The sequence below is a fragment of the Pyrus communis genome, chromosome 14 (assembly GCF_041283825.1).
Source record: "Pyrus communis isolate YQ-2024b chromosome 14, ASM4128382v1, whole genome shotgun sequence".
NCBI lineage: Eukaryota > Viridiplantae > Streptophyta > Magnoliopsida > Rosales > Rosaceae > Pyrus > Pyrus communis.
In genome coordinates, this window is record NC_142578.1 from 6,754,322 (window position 1) to 6,781,913 (window position 27,592).

At 36.9% G+C, this 27,592-nt stretch overlaps 2 protein-coding genes and 1 pseudogene across 4 annotated transcripts; 2 read left to right on the forward strand and 1 right to left on the reverse strand.

Annotated features, from left to right (window-relative positions):
* Nucleotides 1–2,276: 2,276 nt before the first annotated feature.
* Nucleotides 2,277–8,167, forward strand: LOC137712651 (protein BONZAI 1). Of its 3 annotated transcripts, none has more exons than XM_068451768.2 (17): nucleotides 2,305–2,921; nucleotides 3,400–3,447; nucleotides 3,717–3,865; nucleotides 3,968–4,016; nucleotides 4,336–4,392; nucleotides 4,862–5,050; nucleotides 5,176–5,310; nucleotides 5,680–5,741; nucleotides 5,832–5,934; nucleotides 6,020–6,134; nucleotides 6,442–6,518; nucleotides 6,602–6,739; nucleotides 6,831–6,995; nucleotides 7,119–7,232; nucleotides 7,367–7,463; nucleotides 7,542–7,662; nucleotides 7,767–8,167. In XM_068451768.2, exons 1-16 carry the CDS (start codon nucleotides 2,772–2,774, stop codon nucleotides 7,634–7,636), a joined length of 1,743 nt encoding a protein of 580 aa, XP_068307869.2. In that variant the 5' UTR covers nucleotides 2,305–2,771; the 3' UTR covers nucleotides 7,637–7,662; nucleotides 7,767–8,167. The 3 variants fall into 3 exon arrangements, with proteins under 3 accessions (XP_068307867.2, XP_068307869.2, XP_068307868.2); XM_068451767.2 differs by having other exon boundaries at nucleotides 7,542–7,640; XM_068451766.2 differs by having other exon boundaries at nucleotides 2,277–2,921; nucleotides 7,542–8,167.
* Nucleotides 8,168–9,313: 1,146 nt separating this feature from the next.
* On the forward strand, nucleotides 9,314–11,903 carry LOC137711962 (ethylene-responsive transcription factor ERF114-like). Its single transcript, XM_068451112.2, has 2 exons — nucleotides 9,314–9,936; nucleotides 11,005–11,903. The coding sequence occupies exons 1-2, from the start codon at nucleotides 9,738–9,740 to the stop codon at nucleotides 11,616–11,618; spliced, it is 813 nt and encodes a 270-aa protein (XP_068307213.2). The 5' UTR covers nucleotides 9,314–9,737; the 3' UTR covers nucleotides 11,619–11,903.
* A 6,803-nt stretch (nucleotides 11,904–18,706) lies between these two features.
* Nucleotides 18,707–19,404, reverse strand: LOC148691150 (uncharacterized; annotated as a pseudogene).
* Nucleotides 19,405–27,592: the final 8,188 nt, after the last annotated feature.

Genomic DNA, 27,592 nt, shown 5'->3' on the forward strand with positions numbered 1-27,592 from the left:
AGAGACTCCCTATCCCACTCTGCAAACATTATTTTATTATAAGAATGTCTTTGTCAATTTTTTTTTTTCCAAAGATGAAAGTAATAAAGAAGTACTAAGATTTACGGAAAATGTGAATCAACAAATTTTAATTTTCAAATTGTCATGTAAGTAAACAAATTATATTTGAAGAGTCACATTTGAAGAAACTGTTAGAGATGCTCTAAAGATATTAACTTAGAGCATTTCCAACAGCTCCTCTAAATATGACTTTTCGAATACAAGTTTGTGGGCTTACGTGACAACTTGAAAGACCAAAATTTGTTTTAGCAATCAGCAGACCTCCAATTAAACCAGCTATGCATGCCAGCATCCCCCTTTCACTTTTGCTGGCCATGTCTACTTGGTGTCTCTGCCTTTTCTTTTTCTTCTTGTTTAATAAAAACAAAAATTTATTGACTTTAATTAATGTAATCATTTAATTAGTTTTGCTTATTGAATCATTATTCCTCGTCCATATGTATCATTATTCGTAGTGTGTACTTAAAGAGACAAAGCCGCCATTATATACAATCTTTAAATTTCATGATTACACCTATTTTATATATGCATTAAAACTAAACCCATTTTAAATGCCAACTTTCGCACTTCAATTCAAAATTCGAAAGCAAATTAATAATCTAAAGTTTAAGAGCTTGTGCAATATTTGCACATGTAACCTGCCTTGCTAGATTAGATCCGAGAGAATAAACTTAAATACAACATGTCACGTGAAGAGAGATAAATAGAAAGAAATATACATTAAATTTTAAGTAACGTTATAGTTCTGTACCCAATAAACAATAGTCAATTCATGAATTATGATTGTTCGTGTTAGCTAATATCAATATAATTAGTTTGTATTAATCTATCCTACAAGTGGCAAACATCACATGTGATGAATTCGGATATCCAGTCGTATGCTCGGACATTTTTCAAAAATCTCAACGGCGAAGGTTTTGTTTATTTATTTATTTGGTTTAAATGGAAATATAGTTTTATTATTGTAAATTGAATATATTGACTCTGTATTTTCCAAGTCCGTCCCAACTCCCAACAAGAAAAACAGAAAAGAAAAATAATGAAAAGTTGGCATACCATTACCAGCCAGAAAAAAACTTCTCCGTGATTTCTAACTTTTTTCAGTTTTTGTGTTTTCTCTCGGTCAAATTTGTCGGAAATAATTTTCGCACTCTATTTTTCTGTGCTAAAGGCAAAGGTGAATAAGATAACATAAACAAGAGGAGGAATACACATCAGAGAATAAGAAAACAAAAGTGTAAAAAAATCACCAACATGCAAATAATTGCAGATTAGGTCGTAGTTCAGATTAGGCCGAAGTTAGAAAAAAAAATCTTTCATTACACACCGTTCAGTTCGGAATTTTGAATTTCTTCTGTCATGGTAAAACTACGTGACATTCATGCAAGCTCACAATTATAATTTATTCATACATGTAAATATAAGACACAATAGTAAACTCCAAGGAGAAAATTACAGCAATAGTCCTTGAATTTTTGTCCAATTGAAGTTTTGGTTTGTGAACTAAAAATTCATGAGTATTGTTATCTTAACTTGTTTTAATGTAGAGCAACGATCGTTTTGACTAACTCCGTTAAAACTTCAATTTATTTATTTATCCTTTTAAATTCTTCCCTTTGAATGGAAGTTTTAACAGAGTTGGTAAAAAGAGTTGTAACATCCTACATCGACCAACGGAGAGGGGTGATGTGCCTTATATGTACATGCCCACCTCCATATAGCACGAGGCCTTTTGGGAGCTCACTGACTTCGGATTCCATTGAAACTCTAAAGTTAAGCGAGATTGGACTAGAGCAACTTCCCAATGGGATGGGTGACCCATTGGAAAGTTGCTCATGAGTTCCCAAAAACAAAACCATGAGGTGTGCTCGAGGCCTAAAACGGACAATATCGTGTTACGGCAGAGTCGAGCCCGAGATATGGTGGAGCCCGGGTTGGGATGTGACAAGAGTCATGAAGACACATTATAACAAGTTCATAGACAAATACTCACGACGGGTTGGGATGTGACAAGAGTCATAAAGACACATTATAACAAGTTCATAGACAAATACTCACGAATTTTTAGTTTAAGGGACTAAAACTCCAATTGAGCTAAAATTTAGGAACCATTATTCAAATTACCTGAAGTCCAAAATGAAGTTTATTTTCGTAAATTTGTAATATTATGTCAACATGTCACGTTTTATTACAGTCACAGGCTAATTTTCATATTTGAACAAGTGTTCACATCAGCTGCCTAGTGGATTCAAGAGAAAAGACCACTCCACTCCCATGAAAAAGAAGAAGAAAAAGGACAGCAGTCGCAACTCGCAACTCGCAACTCGCAACATTTTCCTCTTTCTGGAATTCAGTCTTTTGATCATCGCTAGTTTTCGGTATTTCCGTTAACAGAAAAACGCGGCTTATTCAAGTAATTCTCATTTAATCTAATTTCTAAAGCAAAAAACGCGTTTATTCCCTTTTCCTTCCCTAAATTATCAACGGAACAAAATGTGGGGCCAACCAATGCATGAATAAAATAGTATTTAAATAAGTTGGTAGCGAACTGCAAGATCATAGACTGGAGAGATTTTCCGGAGACTGCAAATTTTAATTTCATTTTTGTGGAAATATAAAAGGAGGAAAAATACAAGGGAAGTTATAGTTATTGCAGCGGAGCTGAGGGAGGGCGGAGGAGGAGGAGGCTTAGCTTTTTGGAGTCTTTTGGAATGGGAAACTGCTTTTCCAACGACGCCGGCGGCATGTCGGCGGTGGGCGGCACCGCAGCCTCTCACGCCAATCCCTACGACGCACCGAACGACGCCGTCGATCTCTTCCTCAGGTCGCGCGGCTACCACGGCCTCTTCTCTCAGATCGAGGTTACTTCTCTCTGCTTCTCTTGAATCTTCTGAGCCAAATTTGTAACTGTTAACTGTTAAGTAATTAGTAATTAGTAATTAGCAATTAGCAGGTAGCAGTTTGGATTGGACTTTTGAGTTCTGTTAACTTAAATCTGATGGCGCTAGAGCTTAAGACTGTAGTTATGCACGCCATTGACGCTAATGTAGTCAAGAACATTAAGAAAGAGCTTGAATTAGTAAGATCATTTTGCAAAATTGGTGCCCAAGAATTGGATGTTCATGAAAAATCTGGATTGTTCACTTGGATTCACAATCGAAGTCATTCGAAATGTAATGTTTGTTTAATGACTTCTACTGCAGCCAAAGCTAGATTTTACGATTTTTATGGAATTTTGTGATGTTTTTTTTGGTTAACTAATGAATTCGCTCCCATTTTGAGGTCTGTCAATGTTTGCATCTGGTGTACTTAATTTTCTTGTTAACAATTTGCATGCAGATATCACTTGCTGCTATAGACCTGCGTGATCGGGATGTTCTCTCCAAGGTTTGTCGCTCTAATGCATAGGAGTAGCCATTCCTTGCATTTCTACTGTTAAATCCTTAGGAGTCTTGATCATTGATGTGTTTATGGTACCCTAGCTTGCCTCATACTCTTATTCCGATTATGTTGAATCACAATGTTAAATCCTTAGGAGTAGCCATTCCGATTCGTTATCCATATTTTGCTCTCATGCTAGATATTTTTTGGTTGTGTAAATCTTTCCTTTGTTTCAAGGATGTCAGTCTGTTATTCATGAATTTTATTTTCTATAGAGTGATCCGATGGTGGTTATCTATACAAAAGGAAGAGATGGAGGACTTTCAGAGCTTGGTCGCACTGAAGTAGTTCTAAATTCATTAAATCCAAAATGGATCACAAAACAAAATATCACTTATCATTTTGAGGTTGTGCAAACTCTGGTGTAAGTTTAAAGCTTTTATCTCCGTTTTAATTAAAAAAAATGTTTTTGGTCCCACATTTATGTGCAACCCTTCCATGGTGGCTAACTATATTTTCATAACAGCTTTCGTGTGTATGACGTTGACACTCAGTTTCATAATGTGGAAGTGAAGGTACAAAATTTACGATGTTGTGCCTACATGTAAAGTTTTCATTTCTTAAGCGACTTGACCATCCATGTATCCTCTTAAAACTCTCTATGCAAGAGGCAAGGAAATATGGTTATTTTCTCATTCAGCTAAAGGCCATATCATATTATTTGTTTGCTCCTCATATTTCTGGATGAACACTCTTCTGCTTTGCGCATATTTCTAGGTGGACACATTGGTAGGGGTAGCTTCATATTATATGTATTAAAACAAAGATTTGCTGCATCTCATTCAAGTGCTTGTAAGCATAACTGGTTCACAATGGACTGTTTTACTTGTGCAGATGCTTCAGCTAGAGGAGCAACAATTTCTTGGTGAGGCAACCTGCGCATTGTCTGAGGTGTGACATAGTGACCATTCTCTGTGGAATCATTGAACTACTGAATCTCTATGATATTCTATCTAAACTTGTCAAAGTTGACCAATATGCGCAAAGCCTGCTTGAACCCAACCAACTCTTAGCTACTAAGTGGGTGGTTTTGTGGTCTGTGAAACAGGGCAAGCCTAAACTTGAACCGTAAAAATAAAGATTAAATCAAGGTTTACTCATTGGACCTAACAAGTCAAAGACGAGTATTCTACTTTTGGCTTGCTTGATCTAATCCTCACCTCTCAGGCACACCACACACAACACCAGATATAATACAATCAATGGACATTTGATATCTTTAATCTGAGAAGTAATTTATTTCACCTTTCTAGTGCATCTGGTTACCAATATACACTAGTGGAATTATTTATTTGAAGGACCACCTTAAGCTCTGGCGTCTGATTCTTTTACCCATTAATTTGCCTTTCTACTTGTGCAGATAGTTACTAAATCAGACAGGTTACTAACCCTCAATCTTGAATATAGAGAAGAGTTGGACAGACCAAATCCTCACCGAGACCGTGGAAAACTCATTGTGCACGCTGAGGAATCTGTTAGCTCTAAGACAGCAATAGAGATGAGTTTAAGGTGTTTAGATTTGGAATACAAGGATCTCTTCTCAAAAAGTGTAGGGGCTTCTGACTTATTATTGTTTATCTTTGGTTATCTACTTTGATGAGCATTACTAGTTATGCACGCATGGCCAAATGAAAAACAGTTCATGTTTTGACACATATTGGACTGGTCTTTCAGGACCCCTTTTTGGTAATATCAAAACTTGCGGAGAGTGGGATCACAATTCCAGTTTGCAAAACAGAAGTCATAAAGAATGAGCTCAAACCCTCATGGAAACCAGTATACATAAATATTCAACAAGTTGGAAGCAAGGTATAAACATGTATCTTTTTTGCAGCTATATGTGTAAATTAGTGGAGGTTGAGTTTGCTGGAATATGCTTTGTTTTTTTACTTCCCATGGAAAGTTCAAGGGTTTGGTCCATGGCTGTATTTTCTGTTTTTCTTGCTAAACTCAAAAAGTTAACTCAACTTGTTCATTTGGCTGCCATCACTAAAAATTGTGCTGACATTAATTACCATGTAGTCAAACGTGCAGATTTGGTTGTTAAAGATTTATGTGCACCTTTGCAGATAAGAAGCAATGCTTCTTCATCTGTTTGTTGATAGTTGGATCATATTGTGCTTCTCCTATTGTTTCTAATAGTTTTCCCATTTTAATATTTATTTTGTTAATCTGCAGGACAGCCCATTGATAATGGAGTGTTTTAATTTCAATAACAATGGCAAGCATGATCTGATTGGGTAATTCCTATAGAGTGGATGAGTGACTACTTTTATCGGCTTTATTTTCCTTTTCTCCTATTACAGTATTATGATTTCGTTGAAATACAGAAAAATTCAGAAATCACTGGCAGAGTTGGAAAAGCTTCATAGCAGCGGACAAGGAGAGAATTTATTTTTACCAACTACTGTTGGGCATGATTCCCACAACAAGGTAATATTATAATATGGTGATATATTATTAAGTGGATTTCCATCCCACTTTCTCTTAATTTAGAAGTTCTCTGACTGCATTGCAGGTACTAAAGAGCCAACTATTTGTCGACAAGTTTACCGAGACTGTCCAGCACACCTTCCTTGATTACTTGGCTGGGGGCTATGAGCTGAACTTCATGGTTGCTGTTGATTTTACAGGTGCTTATCTAGACATAAATGTTGATGTACATCATAATTTGTTGGGTGCAAATGCATATCATGATAGAAGTGATTGTTACTAGAAATTGAGCCTTGCAAAGCTAGAAGGGCAGTTGCATGACTTCCGTTGTCTGCTTTAGAAAAGTGTTGCGTCGCTGTACTTGTGCCCTGATCATTGTTATTTCTAGCTTATTGCTTTAAACTTTTCTTACTGTTGCCCTCTTATAAATGCAAACTTGTTCACAATGACTCTTTTAATACGTCTTAAATTGTCTTATCAAATTCACTCATATTCCTTGCTTACCAGCTTCAAATGGAAATTCTCGCCTGCCTGATTCTTTGCATTATATAGATCCTACAGGACGGCCAAATGCATACCAGAGAGTGAGAATTACGTCCCTTGTAATTTAATCCCCACAATTATTTTCCTTTCTTTGGACCCATATGATTGTGACATTGTTTTCCAGGCAATCATCGAAGTTGTGGAGGTGGTACAGTTTTATGATTCAGACAAGCGCTTTCCTGCCTGGGGATTTGGGGCCCGACCAATTGATGGTCCAGTTTCTCATTGTTTCAATTTGAACGGGAGTAGTCATCACTGTGAGGTGAAAAACTTATGGCCAGAACTTGCTTTTGTAACCTTGAACTTTGTAGTTGCTTTCTGTATTAAGGATTATGCAACTCTACTTCTTTCAGGTTGAAGGAATCCAAGGAATTATGACGGCATACGCAAGTGCCCTCCAAAATGTGTCTCTTGCAGGACCAACCCTTTTTGGACCTGTAATCACAAATGCTGCATTGAATGCCAGCCAGTCTGTTGCAAATGGTGGACGAAAATACTTTGTTTTGTTAATAATCACGGTATGCATAATGGGGTTGGATGTGCTCTCTAGTTGTTTTACTTTTACTTCACTCAAAATTTCCCAGCTTCTTTAGTTTTTTTATGATTTTATCAGAACTTTGGCCTAAATTTTACTGCCGTAGGATGGAGTAGTGACAGATCACCAAGAAACCAAAGATGCCCTTGTGAAAGCGTCTGACCTGCCATTGTCTATCTTGATTGTTGGAGTAGGAGGAGCTGACTTCAAAGAAATGGAGGTATCTCCTTCCCTTGTGTTTGCAGTGCCGGAATGTCTTATGTTAGAGAACTGATAATTTTCATTGAACAGCCATACTTGAATAAAAAGCCTGAACGCTACATAACTAATTATCTTTACTTTTTCGTTGTGAAGATTTTGGATGCTGACAAGGGCGAGAGACTTGAAAGTTCTACTGGACGTGTGGCTTCACGTGATATAGTACAGTTTGTTCCATTCCGAGATGTACAAAGTAAGACTTTTCATATTCTTTTACCATATCCGCTTACCAACTTTAATTAGCAGGCAGTAACTTCCCTTTCACCACCAGGTGGAGAAATTTCTGTTGTTCAGGCACTCTTAGCAGAACTACCGGCTCAATTTCTGACTTACATACGATCGAGAGATGACAAACCAATTTTGTGATCATGTAAAGAACTGTACATATGAAGGTTGATATTCTGCTCTTGATCCTCTTGCAATATGAGCCTGAAATGTTTTTTGTTTCTTCCCCTCTTTGGCTGCATGGAAACCCTAATGCAATTTTGTCATGAAGAACAATTTTATGTTGCATTATCACGTTCGAGACTTGGGATGAGTGCAGCTGCACAGTCCTCGCGGCCGCCTTTGTGAGACTGCAAACTTAAGTGCCCGCAGTTCTCTCTACCAGGCTTGTGTTCTACAATTGGATGCGGTAAGCATGGAGAACCGGTTATCTTTTGAAATTAACAATTTGGAGAAAGATGCGAAGAACGGTTTCAGAATAGAAGTACAAGTACTTTCAGCTTTTGGAAATGGAGGTTTATCAAGTGTTCAAAATGTTGCTTAATCTTTTGTTTTCTTCTTTTCTGTTTCCCCCTGCTTTTTCGTTTCCGAATTTCGCTGCACTGCTGCGAATTATATTGTTTTATGAAGCATTTAACATGAACGATGAATGCAAGATTGTTTTGAAACAAATAGAACCCTTTGTATCTCCGGCGATACGTTGCGGTTTAGCAGAGTAACGTTTCTCTACGTACCAGGCCCATGGATGCCTTCTTTTTTATTTTCCAATGAAAACTTGCATAGGTCTTTAATTTGCTAGGCTCTTCACTCGGGACAAATAAATATAAAGTGGTTGGTCTTAACGCTTGTTTGAGGCTGTTTTCGAAATGATTAAAAACGCTTCTACAGCATTTGTAAGAGAGAGAGAGAGAGAGAGAGAGAGAGAGAGAGAGAGATTGGTAATTTTATTTGAACAAGCGATATTATTTACGTTTAAGTCTTACAATGGTTGATAATAATGTGATTTTAATTCGTTTTTTACGAGAATTAAGTATAAAACCTCTCACTTACAAGCTTATTTATTTAAAATTTTAATTCCTGACGACAAGTATTTTGTCGGTAATTAAAGATGTAAGCGATCTTAAATTATTTACACGTTTATGTATCTAGAACGAATATATATATAAATAATTTCGTTCTCTGACCTATATATTATTAAAATGTGAGTCCAACAGTACAATCATATGGTAGTTGATTTCACATCTAATTTAGATTTTTTAATATCTTATGACGTTGCTGATTCATAATTTGCCCCATTTCAAACATGAAACATGGCATCAATTGAGCATGAAAATGCATGCTATGATTTGTAAATACAAGATAATACTTTCCCATTCATGCATGATGCATGATGCATGCTTTGACATACGCAAATTCAATCCTGAATTTCTTCTTTGGATAAGTCCAACCATATATTCCTTTCCCTTTCTGATGACTCCACCATGACATTTTAGGTAAATAAAGTTTTTTAGATCATATTTGTAAACTATGTGATGTGTTACAAATAGAAAATAAGAACGTTAATCAATATTTAAATGATCATTTAATCATCAATAATTACGTCATATGATTTATAAAATACAATTTAAATAAATGATCTTCTTAGCATTGTTTCAAATTTAAACCATCCAGAATAATTAGTCTCAAAAGTAAACGCGGTTAGTTCAAAAAGAAGAAAAAAGAGGGAATAGAAGGCCATAAAGTTGGACCATTTGCTTTTTCAATTCAGCTCCCAAGTTTGACACCATCAAAGAGCTAGGCTAGGAAACATATATTAAATGACTGTTTCAAACCCTAGCATTTCTCCTTCTTCTCTCCTCCTCTTTCTCTTTGCGCTATTGTCCTCTCTCATCTCTTCCTCTCTTGATTTTGCCTGATTCGTACTTTTTACTTAGCAAATTGATATTCTACACTAAATTCATCTAAATCAAAAAAGAATGATTCAAACTTGGGTGTATAAAAGAAAGCACACTGCTATATCTACTGATTTTGATTCATATTTATATAGTAATACAAAACAAGATAATTAATTGCTAGCTCGTAAGAACAATATTTATGGTGCATGTTTGCTTGATGATTTAGCACAAGAATATCTTATATATAAATTTTCAAAGGGTTTTAACAAGGCTATAAAGTGGATCGAAAGCATGGGAAGAGGTCCTTTCCTGGTGATGAACCAGAGGCGAAAGAGGAGGATCATCGAATGATCTTCGAGCCGTTTTTCTCGTCAGCTCGATCTCAACATGAGATGTCTGCCATGGTCTCAGCTCTATCTCAAGTTCTTGGAAGCACTAACAACCAGACCCCTGTTCAAGTGCCGATGGAGCCGCCACTGATTGCTCCCCAGTCCAGCGCCATGGAGTCGCATGATGATCAATCTCCTCCACAGGCTCGAGATCAAGGTTTAATATAGTTCAACAGTACTATATTGATCATGATTATTATTGCTAGTACTTGAACAATTTCATTATTTACTTCCACTTTTAATTAATTTAGTTCCCCCGTGTAGCTAGACTTAAATATTCATAGGGATCGATTCCAGTTTATACGTTGTGACAGTTTTTTACCTGCAAAGGGAAGCATGAACTTGAAGTTGTGTCGTCTTATATATTCTTATATCAGTTTTCTCTCTCAACACGTAGTGCCCTAAGGAATCATGCATGATTCGGCTTATGATATGGATTTAGGGTTTACTGTGCAGATTTAGAATCAAATCCTCTATATTGTTCCGTTTCCATCTTCATATAGTTGATGTTTTTAGTTAGGTTTAATGTTTTTATCTGCAAAAGCAGCCTCGGTACCCTAATAACAGTTTGTTTTTTTTAACAAACGATATTATCTATACTAAAGGGTTAAGAGAGTGGGCTAAGCCTCAAAATAAGCTAGCAATAATGTGGTTTATATTCATCTTAGGTGAGAATCAAACCTAAGTCCTATCACTTACAAATGAAGAGTAATACTACTAAACCGTAGTACTAAGTGGTTTTAGAGTGACATGATAACCAACTACACCACGAAACCTTGTTCCCTAATAATAGTTTAAATAACTGAAGTTTGTCCGTTGTATTTTGGGCCTAATTTTTTTCATGTTTGCCATAGCTCATTTGTGTAGACTGTCTATATGGTTACATTCTTTTTCTCATCATAATAATAACTCATACGCTACTTGTTTCCTAGCTACAATTGTTTTCCATGTAGCTATTCTACCAAATAAAGATGAATATTAGAGTGTGTATAGTTGATATATACAATTAACAATAACAATTCAATATGCAAATTTGAACTTAAGCCAATTGGTTAGAGCAGTGTGTTACTCTTTATGCACCTAAATCCCCTTGCCCGTAGTTAGATGAATTGAGTGTGTTGAATGTCTTATTAACATACCATTTATTCTGTTTGAATGCACGTAATTAGGGTACTGTTTTAATAAATTTGGAAACATACATGCATAACACTGTTAATTTGTGAAGGGACCGCGAGGAGAAGGCACTATAGAGGAGTGAGGCAGAGACCTTGGGGGAAGTGGGCAGCTGAGATTCGTGACCCGAAGAAGGCAGCTCGGGTGTGGCTCGGCACCTTTGAAACCGACGAGGCAGCGGCACTTGCTTATGATGAAGCAGCTTTCAGGTTTAAAGGAAGCAAAGCTAAGCTCAACTTTCCTGAAAGAGTTCAAGGAAGAATTACGGAATTAGGTTCCCTCACTGCCACTAGTACTCAACAAAACTTGCCAGCTGGGGCATCTCAAAGAGTAATTACTGACCACCATCACCCTCTTTCTGATCATCAATATCACCTGCAGGCATTCCCTAATAATGTTGTTACTCCTCCTCATGATCAATATGCACAATATTTTCGGAGTGGTCACGAGTGCATAAGTTATGATTTACCAGCTACTCTTTATGAAAGAGAGAGATTTGCTACCCAGACATCAGAAACTACTACATCGTCATCATCTTTATTACCTTTCTTACCATCTCATCAACAAGAAGATCAACATCATCCCTTAGGCTATTCTATGCCGGGGTTCGGGTCTTCTTCTTCGAGTTCAAATCCTCCTCCTAGGAATAGGAACCGTCGACCTTGACAAGAGTGCTTTATTCAAGAGGACAGTACACATCCAAGTTCCAAGTTCCCTGGGAGATCAATCGTGGGAGAATAAAGATATAATTATATCCTTCAAGTTTTGTGACGTATTTTTGTTTCTTTCTTTCTTGAATTAGACTCTCTTTTGTCGACAAAGGTTTAAGAAGGTGATCAAAAGTGTGTTGTTAATTGATGATTGTTTTCGGTTTGTTTGACGAGGTTTTCACTAGCGTACGTATGTCAAATAATAGTCTATTGAAAATGAAATACTTTCTCCACACCTTAATAATTATCATACCCGCAGGTTTAGACTTAATTAAGTTGGCTAGAGCAGTGTAAATCCCTCATTTGCACTCAAGTTTGAATTCTCATCTCTTAGTTGAGAGTTATTTAGTGTACGACTATAGCTTGTTTAAAAAAGAACAGCACATACCTTCAACTTTTGAGATTGATGTATCCATGACGATGAGATTGCAGTGACCGCGCGCATGCACACTTTTTAAGACATGGATTAATCTACTAGTTAATCAGCCTTCCAAACTCCCAACGGGGAAAAAAAAGATATATAGTAGAGAAGTTGTGGAGGAATCATCTAATAGTGTTGCTTCTAAGGTTTGGTAACCTTCTGTTACATATAGATACGCATACACAAAAAGTGGCTACAACTCGTTTTTGAAGCCAATAATTCCAGGGAATATTATTCTAAATTATTATTTATTTTGATAAGTACAGAAGAAATCTCATACACATCAACTTGATTGATATATTGACATATTGTGTAGACTAACTAATTAATGGTCATCGAATTCGGCTATATCTGTGCGAGACCTGCATGAGTCAGCCTATACATATTTAACATGTTCCAAATGCGTGCCTAAGTATATTCATAGAGGTTCTAGAGATCGTGTTTCAGAACGATATGATATTTTCTGCTTAATTAAATCTTGCAGGTACATAATTAATTAGTGATTAGTTGTGAATAATCAAGGTTCATGAACCTTTTTTCCTTTGTCAAGGCTTGTTATTATTATTATTATTATTATTCTTCAGTGAAACCCTACTACAAAAGGGGGTATAATTGGCGGTCGAAAACCGACAAGAATCACGAATTACTGTCGCCTATTTGGTAAAAATCCGACATTAAATAGTGCAATGTTGGATTGGGTTAGTGACATCAATGCCACTGTCACGGAAATGGTATTGACATCGCTTAGACCCCTTAATCCGCCACCACAAAGCAAAGTAATATAAATTAAAAAGAACAACACCGTCGCTTAAAAGTGACATCGTAGATTACGTTGCTTATAAGCGACGTTAAATTTTGACATGATGGCACTACTAACCGACATTAAGTAGCAATTGAACAATAAAATATTACACTTACTGTCGGCCGTAGCCGACATTACATAACAGTAAACAAAAAAAATAATCAACCTACTGTCAGTCCTAACTGACATTACCTACAACATTTCGATAAATATAATATCTATATATATATATATATTGTTGTTGTCGTCCATAAGCAACACCAAAAATATTAAAATAAAACATAACACAAGCTGTTTCTCCGTTTTTCGTTAATAGTAATTAAAAAAAATATATATATATATAAATAAATAATTCCAATCATATTTCATATATAGGCCAAAGCAAACATTAATAAAAACTAATAACAATAACAGTTGTCCCAATTCATTCTCAATTCTTTGTTCTCAGTCATTAGCACTGATACAGAACTCCTGGATGATCTCTTGGAGGAATTAGAAGTAGAAGCTGAAGAAGATGCATAAGACACCATATCTGGAGTCACCCCATGTCCATACCCACGCACTCTATTATGAAGCACATGACCCATCATCTTGACATATACTTGGGTCCTAAGCTCATCAGTATCTTCTTGACCAAACTCAATCATAGATTGAATATTGCCCTCCATAGTTGCCTTACAATAATATTTTTTTTTAAAAAATCAACAATCATAAAGCAGAAAAATAAATTATAGATATTAAAAATGAATAACAATGATATACTAACACAAAAAAAATCATTTATGCCCATATGCTGAGAGGCTTCATCAATCCAAGTTTTATCTTTTCGAGTACGACAATGACGAAAAAACGAAACAGGATCTGCCTCCTTCCCATGCTTTTTCCGCTATAATTATGTCAATGAAAAAACAAACAATTTTAAGTAGAATTCAAATTAAAAATAATTCTACCAACTATATATTAAACTTTGTTGTAGGCCTATTTGATTGAACGCTCTAAGGTTTAGAGAAAGAGAGGGGTGCGGCAAGATTGAGGGAGAAGAGAGATTGATTTAATTGTGAGGTGTGTTTGATTCACCCCATTATGCCTTTATTTATAGTAGTAGAAAGGGTAAAACCTTTCCCTTTAGGATTACAATATTTAATAGGTAATCCAATCCTAATAGGAATATATAATACTTTCCCAGATTCCCTAGGATTTACACAATCACATTCCTATTCTAAATATGACTGCAACACTCCCCCTTGAGTGTGTAAATACTCAACAAGCCATCGCATCAGATCTTCAGCAGATAAGGTAGAATAGTTGATGAAGTCATCGACACAACGGGTGATTGCGAGTCTCAAATTTACTTTGAAGTATGCATTTGTAAAAACTCACAAAAACCTTGCTATGGTAAAACCCAAGGAATGGGGAAAACTCATAGACTAAGGAGAAAAGCAAGAAAATATGCATAATGTCTAAAACGCTCATCAAACTGGATGAAGGTAGTGAACTCAATGGAGTATGATCATCCTGGGATGGGTGCTTTATTAAAACCTAGTTAGGTAGCAAAAACCCAGTGAGAAAAATGCTCATAATCATAGGGAAAAAGAGTACATTAAGATCATGTGAGTATGCTTCAAGATACTCCCCCTGAGTTAAACATAACTTCTAAATAAGAGAACTACAAGCGATTCAACTCAGATAATTTACACATACCGATTCCTTGGACGAGCTTCTGAAATGTAGACTTGGGCAATGACCTGGTGAATAGATCGGCCAAGTTGTCTTGGGAATGGATTTGCTTGACTTCAATGTTCTGATGCTGCTGCTACTGGTGCGAGTAAAAGAATTTCGGCTCTATATGCTTGGTGTTGTCTCCCTTGATGTATCCCTTCTTTAGCTGCTCGATACATACTGCATTGTCTTCAAAGATCGTCTTAGGAAGGTTAACGATTGATGTAAGACCACTAGTGCTTTAAATATGTTTCATAACTTCTCTCAGCCAAAAGCACTTACGCGATGCTTCATGCAGGGCAAGAATCTCAGCATGTTTAGACGAAGTTGCAACTAGTGTTTGCTTGGTAGACCTCCAAGATATAGTGGTGTCTCCAACGGTAAAGATATAGCCTATTTGAGAACGTGCTCTATGTAGGTCAGACATATATCCAACATCTGCGTAACCAACAAGGCGAGAATCAATCTGAGAGCTATAGGGGGCGGCAATACTCAGAGATTCGTGGGTATAGAACAAACCCAAATCCGTAATACCTTTGTGGTAGCAAAAAATATCTTTAACACTATTCCAGTGTCTGCGTGTGGGCTCATTGCTGTATCTAGCCAAGAGATTCACAACGAATGAGATGTCAGGTCTAATGCACTGAGCTAAGTACAATAAAGCCTCAATTGCACTTAGGTAAGGAACTTCGGGTTCCAAAATCTCTTCCTCATCCTTCTTTGGACGGAAGAGATCTCGTTTAGCATCTAGAGTCCGAACAACCATAGGTGTACTCGAAGGCTTCGCTTTATCCTCATTAAAATGATGCAACACCTTTTGGGTGTAGTTCGATTGATGTAATAGGATTTCATCCGAACAATGCTCGATCTCTAGGCCGAGATAGTATCGAGTTTTCCCAAGATCCTTCATCTCAAATTCTGATTTCAGGTGTGCAACAATTTCTTCAAGCTCTGTAGGAGTCCCAAAGAGGTTCATGTCATCGACATAAACTGCAACAATTGCAAATTCGGAATATGACTTCTTTATGAATGCGCATGGGCATAGTTCGTTGTTCACATAACCTTGACTTGTCAAATATTCACTTAGACAGTTATACCACATCCGCCCGAATTGTTTCAATCTGTAGAGTGACCTCTTCAACCTAATTGAGAGAGTGTTATGTGGTCTATAACTATTTGAACTAGTCAATGGAAGTCATTCCAGAACTTTCATATAGATTTCCGTATGTAGATCCCCATAGAGATACGCGGTTACCACGTCCATAAGCTGTATATTTAGTTTTTCAAAAACTACCAAACTGATTAGGTAGCGGAACGTTATAACGTCCATTATAGGGGAATACGTCTCCTCGTAATCAATCCCAGGGCGCTGAGAGAAGCCTTGCGCTACGAGGCGTGCTTTGTATCGCACTATTTCATGCTTCTCGTTACGCTTCCTCACGAAAACCCAATTGTGGCCAACATGCTTTACACGTGGTGATGTAGGAACGATAAGTCCAAACACATTACGTTTCGTGAGTGAATCGAGTTCGACTTGGATTGCTTGTTTCCAGTTTGACCAATCGGTTCTACTTCAGCATTCATCGATGGAACGTGGTTCAATGTCATCGTTAAGCATGATGTCAGTAGCTACTGAGTATGCGAATGCATCGTTGACGATCATCTCATTCCTATTCCAAACCTCATCCAATATCGTGTAGTGGACTGAAATCTCGCGATTCTCGGGAGGTCGACATGTTTCGTCTGAAGCATCACCGTAATCTAGAATAACCTCATGCGTTGGAATGGATGAGTGAGCGATGTTCGAATTCAAACTAGGGTCACTAGTTGGTGTCATTTTCCTCTTCCGGGGTTGTGAATCTTTTGAACCAAGGGGTCTGCCACGCTTTAGGGTCAAAGTAGATGATTGGCTAGTTACCAATGTACCTTGCCGTGTGGAGGGTGCGGCCTCCCTACCTTTGGGGATGGTCCGGCCTTCCTAGACAGGCAATTGACGTACGCGGGGTACATCTATCCTTACAGGTGTGTTTACAGCGGGTATATGTGATCTCGTCACCTTAGCAAGATCATTAAAAGCATCCAGCATACTTTGAGCAATGCTCTGAAGATTTATAATTCGACGCACCTCAGTTTCAGACTAGGCAGTGCAGGGATCTAAATGAGACATAGTGGGAGCATACCACTACAATTCGCGGAGTTCTACGGGAACGTTAGCATGCTTATCTCCTCTTAACAACGGGAAGACTATCTCATCAAAGTGACAATCCGCAAAACGTGCGGTAAAGAGATCTCTGTCAAGGGTTGTAAGTATCGAACAATTGATGGCAAATCATAACCGACATAGATTCCCATTTTTCTCTAAGGACCCATTTTGGTACGTAGTGGCAACGCTATTGGCACATAAATAGAGTACCCAAACACCCATAAATGCGAGACGTCAGGCTTGTATCCAATGACCAACTGTAACGGTGAATGTGGTTGGGTAGCAGTGGGCCTCAGGCGGATTAACATAGCTGCGTGCAATATTGCATAGCCCTAGGCAGATACCGGCAGTTTGGTTCTCATAACCAAAGTCCGAGTTATCAATTGAATGCGCTTTATGAAAGCTTCTACCAGGCCATTTTGGGTGTGAACATGGGGCGCAGGATGTTCCACATCAATCCCTACTGACATGCAATAATCGTCAAAAGTCTGTGACGTAAACTCTCCAGCGTTATCTAGTCGAATCGACTTATTCAGATAATTAGGGTGGTGAGTCCTTAGCTTAATGATTTGAGCTAGGAGTTTAGCAAACGCGGCGTTGCGTGTGGACAACAAGAAAACATGTGACCATCTTGTCGATGCATCAACCAACACCATAAAATATTTAAATGGTTCGCAGGTTGGTTGGATAGGTCCACAAATGTTCCCTTGAATCCTCTGAAGAAAATTAGGGGGGTCGTGAATAATCTTTGTATGGGAGGGTTGAATATTCAACTTCCCTAAAGAACATGCTTTGCATGACGGAAATCCAACATAGGGATGTAACTTATGCCCGTGAGAAGATTTGAGGATACGGCGCATCATGTCACATCTAGAATGTCCTAAATGATCATGCCAAAGTAACAAAGTGTCTTGGGACTTAGGCATAGGGCCGGCCACACTGTGGGCTTCTATGCCGTGAATGGTTGTGATGTACAACTCACTCGGCAAACGTTTTAACTTCTTGTGAATATGCTTCTGGCCATATTCGTATGAAGTGATACAAAGAAATTCAGAACCATGATCTTTAGTGGTTTCAAAATGATATTTATTATCTCGAATATCTCTAAAACTCAGTAACGTTCTGCTGGAACGTGGAGAATATATTGCCTCCTTAATGGTCAAGATTGTACCATTAGACAACATGATACGTGTCTTTCTGTATCCTTAAATCAGGTTGGATGGGCTTGAGAGAGTTGTCAAATGAGCTTTCTTGGTTATTAAGTTAGTAAAATAGTGTCGTTCACGCAAGATGGTGTGCGTGGTTGCACTACCTGCCAAACAACTAATTTCCCCACTAGACATACCTAGAAATAAAGTGATTGAATTGGTCACATGCATAGATATAAGTCCATTCATTCAATTAAGCAATTCGAGAGAATAATATCCATTCAAATAACAATCCATAATTCAAAACAAACCAAAACCAAACAAATTATTCCAAATACATAGAAAAGTTGTTCAAAATTAAACCATAAACCTAACAAAAGATGGAGGTAGGGCCGGCCACTCCTAGTGGGTTTGGCCACTAGGGGTAAAACACCTTAAAAACATGTCTAATTTATTCATCCATAGATGCTGACGCCTCTTGAAAATCTGATATCTTCATTGATGTAGTTGCATCTTCCGGATGATCCACATGTGCAAAGTTAGACTCACGACGGAAATGATACTTGGCAATGGCCTCAGGGGAAGCTCAGCATATGTGTGACCAATGATCCTTGGATCCACAATGATAACATATGTCCAGTTCAGTATAAGCAGCCTGAACAGGAGCTTTGCCCTTGTTCTTGAAGTTTGGGGCCTTAGGGGCGAGTGGTGGACGCTGCTGAGTCATATTTCTTCCTTTAGGTGCGGCACTCTATTGACCTTGGACCTGTGGTTGGGCTTGCCGCTCATTGCCATAACCACGACGGTTCTTTCGTCGTCTATGGTTGCTAGAATTAGTTGCATGCGCTTTAGGCTCGGCGTTCGAGCCAGTGGGTCGAGCTTGATGATTCTTCATCAAAAGCTGATTCTGCTTTTCAGTGAGAAGTAAAATAGAGATCAAATCTGAGAACTTGGTGAATTTCTATGCCCGATCTTATTGCTGCAGGACAATATTGGTGGCATGGAAGGTCGAATAGGTATTCTCCAGGAGATTTGATTCGGTTAGTTCCACTTTGCAGAATTTCAACAAAGAACGAATTCTACAAACTTCATAGTTGTATTCATTCACAGACTTAAAGTCTTGGAAGCGAAGATGCTGCCAGTCGTGTCTTGCTTCAGGCAAGTATATGTCTTTCTGGTGATCAAAACGATCGACCAAAGCAAGCCAGAGGGTGCGTGGGTCCTCCTCAACAAGATACTCAGCCTGCAGTGCATCATGGATATGTCTTCGAATGAAGATTATTGCAGTAGCCTTCTGAGCTTCGTCAACAAGTTTATCAGTTATAGGTGCCTCGATGGTGGATCTAATGTCTTTGCAGTGAGATGGAGCTTCACATCTTGAACCCATTTCAGATAGTTTCTTCCGGAGACTTCTAGAGCGGAGAAATCGAGCTTGTTCATGTTCGACATGTCCCTAAAACAGAGGGAAAAACGTAAGTAGTCATATGGTGAACCATAGACATATATGTAGAACATACAAGTTTTATAGACATGTATTGGTTTAATTTATGCATGAAAACTACGGGTTTCATGTGGTATGTTTTGAATGAAAACTTCAGGTTTCTAAGACACTAAATTTGAAACTACATGTTCAATTTAGGTTTTATGAACAATTAGTTCATAATAAGAGGTTCTTGCAAGAAACACAGAATACAATATACTAACTTAGTGTAGTGGATTTGAGTTTCTTCGGGAACTCAAGTGTGAGAGCTTCGTTACTATGCAAGTATGTGATGGTTCAAAGTATAAAAATAAATTATTGAATCGTTAATGTCCAAAATTGATCTTCAGATCAATAATTTTGGATATCATTATTAGACTAATGGATTGCCGAAAATATAGCCCTAAAATAATATTGGGCTTGGTGTCGTGGGTTAAGTGGCACAGGTTTAGGTGCCTTAAGTACAAGACAAGGCCCAAAAGACCTCGGGGGTGGACTGTAGGCTATATAGGTGAGGGAGAACCCCCAGCCACAGCTGGGTTTCAGTTTGGGCTGAAGGGGGTGCACGAAACAAGGCCTAGTAGGTGCTGGCCTTGTGGGTGATGCACGGGGGAACAAAACCCAGCCTCATGGGCTGGCATGTGGGTTCGAATAAGAGCCCAGCCGCATAGGCTGGCTTCCTGTGCTGCGAGTCGTAAGGAAACAAGGCATAATCAAGTGGGATGACACCAGAGAGAGTAGGTATGCGAGCCTGGATGTGTGCGGGATAAGGACCTAGCAAGCAAGGCTTGCCGTGGGTTTGGTCTAGATCCATGAAGGTTGCAGGCCTCCTCAGTGATAGAACTAAGGCTGCAGGCTTCCTCAGTGATAGAACTAAGGCTGCAGGCCTATTCTAATCAATCAGGTCGAAGGCCTGGGGGTCCAAATAGGTGCACCAAAGCCCAGAGGGCTGCTTCCGATGTTGTGCCGCATGGGTGATGCCATCCAATGTCCAATTTCCCTTCTTTTTTTTTTTTTCAAAAAAAAAAAAAAAAAAAAACCCCTTAGGGTTTAGGAAACCCTAAATACGCTTCTAATTTATTTTATATAATTTGACTCACAAATTCCACATAACAATATAATTGTGCGATGCATGAAACAAATATATATATTGACAAATATATGAACATATACAATATATATATCAAAAGGAAAATATAAACATAGAGGGGTTCAAGCATCATGGGGAATGTTTTCATGCTTCGTGGATGTTTCAAATATCTTCCTTTATTTTAAGCGTACTTGATTATCAGAAAACGAATAAGCCTTTGAATGTGGTGGATGATAGCCTCCTCCTACGATGCGTCAATTCCTCAGCTTCTAGCAAGAGCGTTCTGATAACGTGTTGTAGGCCTATTTGATTGAGCGCTCTAGGGTTTAGAGAGAGGGGTGCGGCAAGATTGAAGGAGAAGAGAGATTGATTTAATTGTGAGGTGTGTTTGATTCACCTCATTGTGCCTTTATTTATAGTAGTAGAAAGGGTAAAACCTTTCCCTTTAGGATTACAATATTTAATAGGTATTCTAATCCTAATAGGAATATATAATACTTTCCCAGATTCCCTAGGATTTATACAATCACATTCCTATTCTAAATATGACTGCAACAAACTTAAAATTAACCACAATTTTTGAATATGTATACCTTTATTTGAATTAAAAATAAATGTACTATCTTCAAGTAACAAAAAATATTTATACCTTTATTCGATTCCAAAAAACTTCCCTATGTTTTTTCCTTGATGAAACGCCAAACCCTTACCGACGGAATATGTCAGTGATCCCTAACCTCCGCAACTACATGTTTTGAAAAAACACTAGAATTATCACTAATGCATTTTCCAGAAAAATCAAAAGAACCTGGCTGCTCATTCCAATTGGGAATTGAGAGTCCGCGTCTTCGTTGAATTGATCCTTATAAATACAGAAAAAAAATAATTAAAAACCAAGAAACAAAAATCAATTTTCAATTTAGCCATTATACAAGTTAGAATACAACAAAAAAGCTGAAATTAATAATCATAATAATTTAAAAATAGACCACCTTCGAACTCCTCCTATATGAGATGAAGTTCGTCAGAATGTTGATCTTCAAAATGTTGATCCATAGCAAAAGTTTCTGAAAAGAGAAGTAGAAAAACTAAAACGGAAGAAGAAATGGATGCACGGATGAAATTGGGAAGGAGAGACTGAAATTGGGGAAGAATCAAAAGCACGGATGAAATGGGGAAGGAAGGGGTGTAAATTTGGATGCTGAGTTTGCGTCGGATTAAACCGACATTGAGCACACTGACGTCAAAATAAAAGCCACCAGTGTCGAAATAAGTGAAGCCTGGTGTTGCTTAAAAGCGACACAAACTTCTGACAAGCATTACTGACATGCACGCCGAATTAAATCAAACCACTTTCTGACACAATTTAATGAAATTCACTCGGCGTCAGTTTAGATGTAACTTAGCGTTGGTTATAAACGACACCATTTTTTGACACACATATTTAAATCGAACCACTTTCTGACACAATTTAATGAAATCCACTTGGTGTCGGTTTAGACGACACCCTGTTCTGACACAAATCAATTAAATCAAATTACTTTCTAACACAATTTATTGAAATTCTTGTGACTCGGTTTAGATAAACTGGGTGTCGGTTATGAACGACATTTGCTGGAATCCTTCTCCATTATCCATTTCCTCATGCAAAATAAGCGGGAAAATTCCCGCCTGAAAATTTCAAATTATTCGACCAATGTCGTCGCATATAAGCGACAAGAAAATAGCTTAAAAAAAAATTTGTTTAACCCAAACAACAAAAATAACTAGCTTTTTTTTTTCGTGGACTTTCACTATTAATCAGTCTTCATTCCTCGTTACTTGATCTCTGAATGTTTGTTTTTTGCGATTTTTGGTGTATGCGATCTTGAAGCATATATAAATAAGTATGACGGTTGGATCGTTGAAATTAGTTTCGTAGAATGCGTATTCCATAAAAACGATAGATTCACTAACACTTAGAGTTTGTTTATACTTTCATTAAGTATAACATAAGATTTTATGGTATCCACTAGTGTAAATATTTTAAATTGAAGATCGAATTCATTCATTGTATTGATATAGGGTCAATGAGTGTAGCTATAAAAAATAATTAAAATCGGAGTTAGAATAACCATTGAATCGTGATTTTTCGTTTATAATCGTTGCAAAGTTTTGTCCCGTTACTTGATCTCTGAATGTTTGTTTATTGCAATTTTTGGCGTATGCGATCTCGAAAAATATAAAAACATGTTTGACGGTTGGATCGTTGAAATTAGTTTCGTAGAATGCGTATCCCATCAAAACAATAAATTTACTAATACTTAGAGTTTATTTATACTTTCATTAAGTATAACGTAAGATTTTGTGGCATCCACTCATGTAAATATTTTAAATTGAAGATCGAGTTTGGTTATTGTATTCATATAGGGTCAAGGAGTGTAGTTGTAAAAAAATCATCAAAATCAGAGTTAAAATAACCGTTAAATCATGATTTTTCGTTTATAACCGTCGAAAAATTTTGTCTCGTTACTTGATCTCTGAATGTTTGTTTTTTGTGATTTTTGGCGCATGCGATGTCGAAGCATATACAAACAAGTTTGATGGTTGGATCGTTGAAACTAGTTTCATAGAATGCGTATCCCATCAAAACAATAGATTCACTAATACTTAGAGTTTATTTATACCTTCATTAAGTATAACATAAGATTTTGTGGTATCCACTAGTGTAAATATTTTAAATTCAAGATCAAATTCATTCATTGTATTCATGTAGGGTCAAGGAGTTTAGCTGTAAAAAATCATCAAAATCGAAGTTAAAATAACCGTTAAATCATGATTTTTCGTTTATAACCGTTAAAAAGTTTTGTCATGTTAGTTAATCTCTGGATGTTTGTTTTTTGCGATTTTTGGCGTATGCGATCTCGAAGCATATACAAACAAGTTTGACGGTTAGATCATTGAAATTAGTTTTGTAGGATGCGTACGTATCCCATCAAAACGATAGATTCACTAACACTTAGAGTTTATTTATACTTTCATTCAGTATAACATAAGATTTTGTGGTATCCACTAGTGTAAATATTTTAAATTGAAGATCAAATTCATTAATTGTATTCATATATGATCAAGGAGTGTAGCTATAAAAAATAGTTAAAATCGGAGTTAAAATAACCATTAAATCGTGATTTTTCGTTTTATAACCATCGAAAAGTTTTGTTTTGTTACTTGATAATGTTTTGTCGGTTATAACCAACACCGGGTTTAAAAATATTTAATAAAAATTAAAATCTATGGCAGCTACAACCGACACCAACTTTGAAAATAAGCCTTGCAATAGCTGCTTCATCTGCCAAGTGAACTGGGAGGTGCACCATTATATCAAAAAATGCATGAGGGAATATTTTTTCAAGTTGACATAATGTCAAGGCAATTCTTGAACTCAGTTGCTTGAATCCTTCTTACTACACAACTGCCTGAAAATTGCACTCAACTCTAATAATACCATAGTAACACCTTTAGGCAAAACCGGATATAAATTATCCAAATGCTAATCGGACATTTCGAATTTCTGATTCAAAATCCGGATATAAATTATCCAAATGCTTCCATGCTGGAGAATCTGAAGGATGTCTGACTCATCCTTAGGACATTCAGTTACATGCCACCTCATAAACTCATCCTGAAGAATGATGCAAGAAATGAAGAAGAAAGCACGAGGGAGAGGATATAAAGACCATCAATCTGTCACTTACAACCGACGCCGGGTTTCCAAATATTAAAAAAAACTAAAATCTATGTTGCTCATAATCGACGCATGCTTTAAAATATTTAAAAACAATAATTAGTGTCGGTTAGAAGCGACACTATTTTTTTTTTAAGCGACACTATTATTTAAAAATTATTAAAATGTATGTCGGTTATAAGCGATATTAAATGTTTACGTCAATTAAAAGCGACATAGATAGTTTATGATGCTTACGAGCGACAGTAAATCCGACGTCATGTTCAATAGGTGTCGAAAATGTCTTATTCGCCACTATATTATATTAAAGTGACATCACCCAATAACACAATAAATCCATTTTATAGTAGTGAAATATCGTCTTTTTGTGGTGATTTCATTGATAAAACAAGGGTCAAATAACAATATTTGGATTGAACACACAACACTCCCATGGAGGAGGGTTCTATCCACAGCATATCATCAAATAATAAAGCACCAAATTACACGGATCAGTGAGCAATACAAAGATTTGAGAAGAAATCTCACTCACTAGAAGTTGAACGTACACAAAAATTTGTGATAAACATGAAGTATCAGTACCATTGTCAAATATGACCATATATAAGACTCCATATAGGAAAGGAGGAAGGGTGATCCCTCAAACATCCTTCAAGGCTCGTTGTTCTGTTTACACTAATTTGCGGTAAACTAAACGTCCTTCTTGTTCAAAGGGGGGAAGGAATTGATAAGGAAAAGGATTGTTAATTTTATGTGAACCGCACACGTTGCATGCAATCTAAGTGTGGTAAGAAAGAAGCCCCGGCCCCAAGAGTGGAAAATAACCTAAAATATTTAACAATGAAAAAGTCTCTATCTATAATCTCTCTCTTCAACTCTAATACGTATTTGTTTATAATTCCTTACGCTATATATATGGAACCATCGAAGCCACTTGTCAATCAATTGGGAGGGGTTTAAGTTGATTATGCTTTTCACCGATTCAGCTAGAAGGATCGTCCAAACAGCTACGTATATCATATATGTCCACAGAAAAGAACAACTCGATGTTTGTTAACAATTAAGTTTTGAACTCCAACTCTATAAAGTCCAGCACTTCTTTTTCGTAGTTTTTTTTTTTTTTTTTTGGGGTAAGTGGGATCCAAGGAACTTTTATTAAAACAAACATACTTACAAACCAAACAATGAAACAAAGGCCCAATTTATTTATACAAACAAACAAAGAACGGGCCTAAAAACAAAGATAACACAGAAAAAGAGCCCAACAACAGCCAAACAAAACGAACAACTGAGAACCATCCATTGTGGTCACCATCGCCGATCCGAGAATTAGCCACCTACCCGATCCTCCGTCCATCGCAGATCATCCACTCCACAAGCATCACCTGCACACAGCCATCAACAAGAGACAGTCGGCGAGAGAGAAGCCAACCATCGGAAAGAAGCTCCAGGAAATTCCCGAGCAACGCCCACGGAAACGGCAGACAACAAGGAGAACGTGGTGGTGTGGGAGACACCCGAGCCGGATACAACATTGGAACTCTACACACGAACTCAACAGAAAACATGGGTGAAAAAAACGAAGCGAGGAAGGGCCATGAAAGGGGATACCCACAAGGGCTGAAGAATTGGGAAAGCCATAGAGGAAATTTGGAAGAACCAGCAGCAGATGGAAGGGAAGAAGAAAGCAAAACAAAAACAAAAAGCTACCCACCGATCCCAACCATAGCTAAGACTGGCGGTAGCAAAAGGAAGCACGATCGGGATCACTCACACAAGAAGGTGAGAAGCACTTTTACAAAGAAGCAGTGTTCTTTGAGAAACAACCAACTACATACTTTTGCATTGTATATATGCGCTTTTGACAATAAATTAAAGGTGCATCTAGTAAAAATAAATTAAGCACTTTTTTCTCTCACTAATTGTTGCAGAAGTATTTTTCATATATAATCAGCATACAACTTGATTAAAAAAATTATGATTAAATTGTTGATGAAAATTTGATACAAGAATTAATGATCATTAACAAAATAATACCTACTTAATGAAAAAAAAAATATATATATACATGACAATTTATTTCTTAAAAATAAAAGGGCGCATTATAGTTGCGTAGTAATCAAATGTGAAATAAGTATTAACAAGACATAAAAGATTAGCAATTCGTTCTTGTTCAACATTTATCTCTCACCTATGAGTAGAATTTTCATTAACAATCTCTTCATCTATATGGTCTTCCTAATGTCTAGGTGGAAGTACGTAGCTCATCTTCATCCTCATCAAAAAGTTGGAACTCTTGATCTGTAATGGAAAGATTAATTACTAATAAAATTGTGCAAAGTCATTGAGGCAACAACAATTTGTACATGTGTTTCAAAAAAGAAGTTATGAATACGAATCAATATCCATTTATTTTTTCAAACAGCAAAAGTTCTTTCAATTGTGCATTTAAGGATGAATGCCTCTAATTAAATATCTTTTTTTCTCCTCTAGGGTAACTTCCACGTCAAAATTCAAAAAGGTGATATCATTCACCCCTATAAGTTCCAGTATATTCTTATAAGGTCCATTACTATAGAGCTAATAAAATAGAATAATTTTTGTACAAGTATTAACCATGGGATCTTCCAAGGAACCCTCCAGAAACTTAATGAATTATATTGAGTTGATTAGTTCACATATTGTGCAACCGACACATTTGCATTGCACAACCACTAGGTTTGAAGTTTCTATTTTTTTGGGTCAAATTATCATTTCATAACAGAAGGGAAGAGAAGTACAATAGAGATACTCCAATAAAATGAGAAATAAGCAAGGCTTTCACGGGTTGCATGGAAAAAAAAAACAAATTCCCAGAAGGTGAAAACCAAGCCATTCAAGCCCTAGTCCTTGATTATGTGGTCAAAAGCCTCATAGACAATGAATCCCATACAAACCAAATCATTCAGAATAAAAAATAAAATAAAATAAAAATAGAAAAACCAAGAAATCCAATAATCACACAACCATCATAACAAAAACCGATGAATTTCATACATATCAAAGCGCCAGAAGCAGAGCACCATTGTTATATACTTGGACGATGTAACCAGTTCAATAGGAATTGGAATGGACTAATAAAGAACCCCAAAGAAAACATAGAAACACAGAAATTCATATGCACATCGTACATATGTTAAGCTAAGAGACATCTGACTGCTCTCCAGCCCAGCGTCTCTAAAAAAAAAAAAAAAACTTGTACAGGCAGTTTTGAGATTTTTTTCAAAGCGTAACAGTATTTTAGACTTTTGCAATTTAAAAAATAGAAGTAGTATTGGAACTGAAAAAAAATTCATTTGCATTA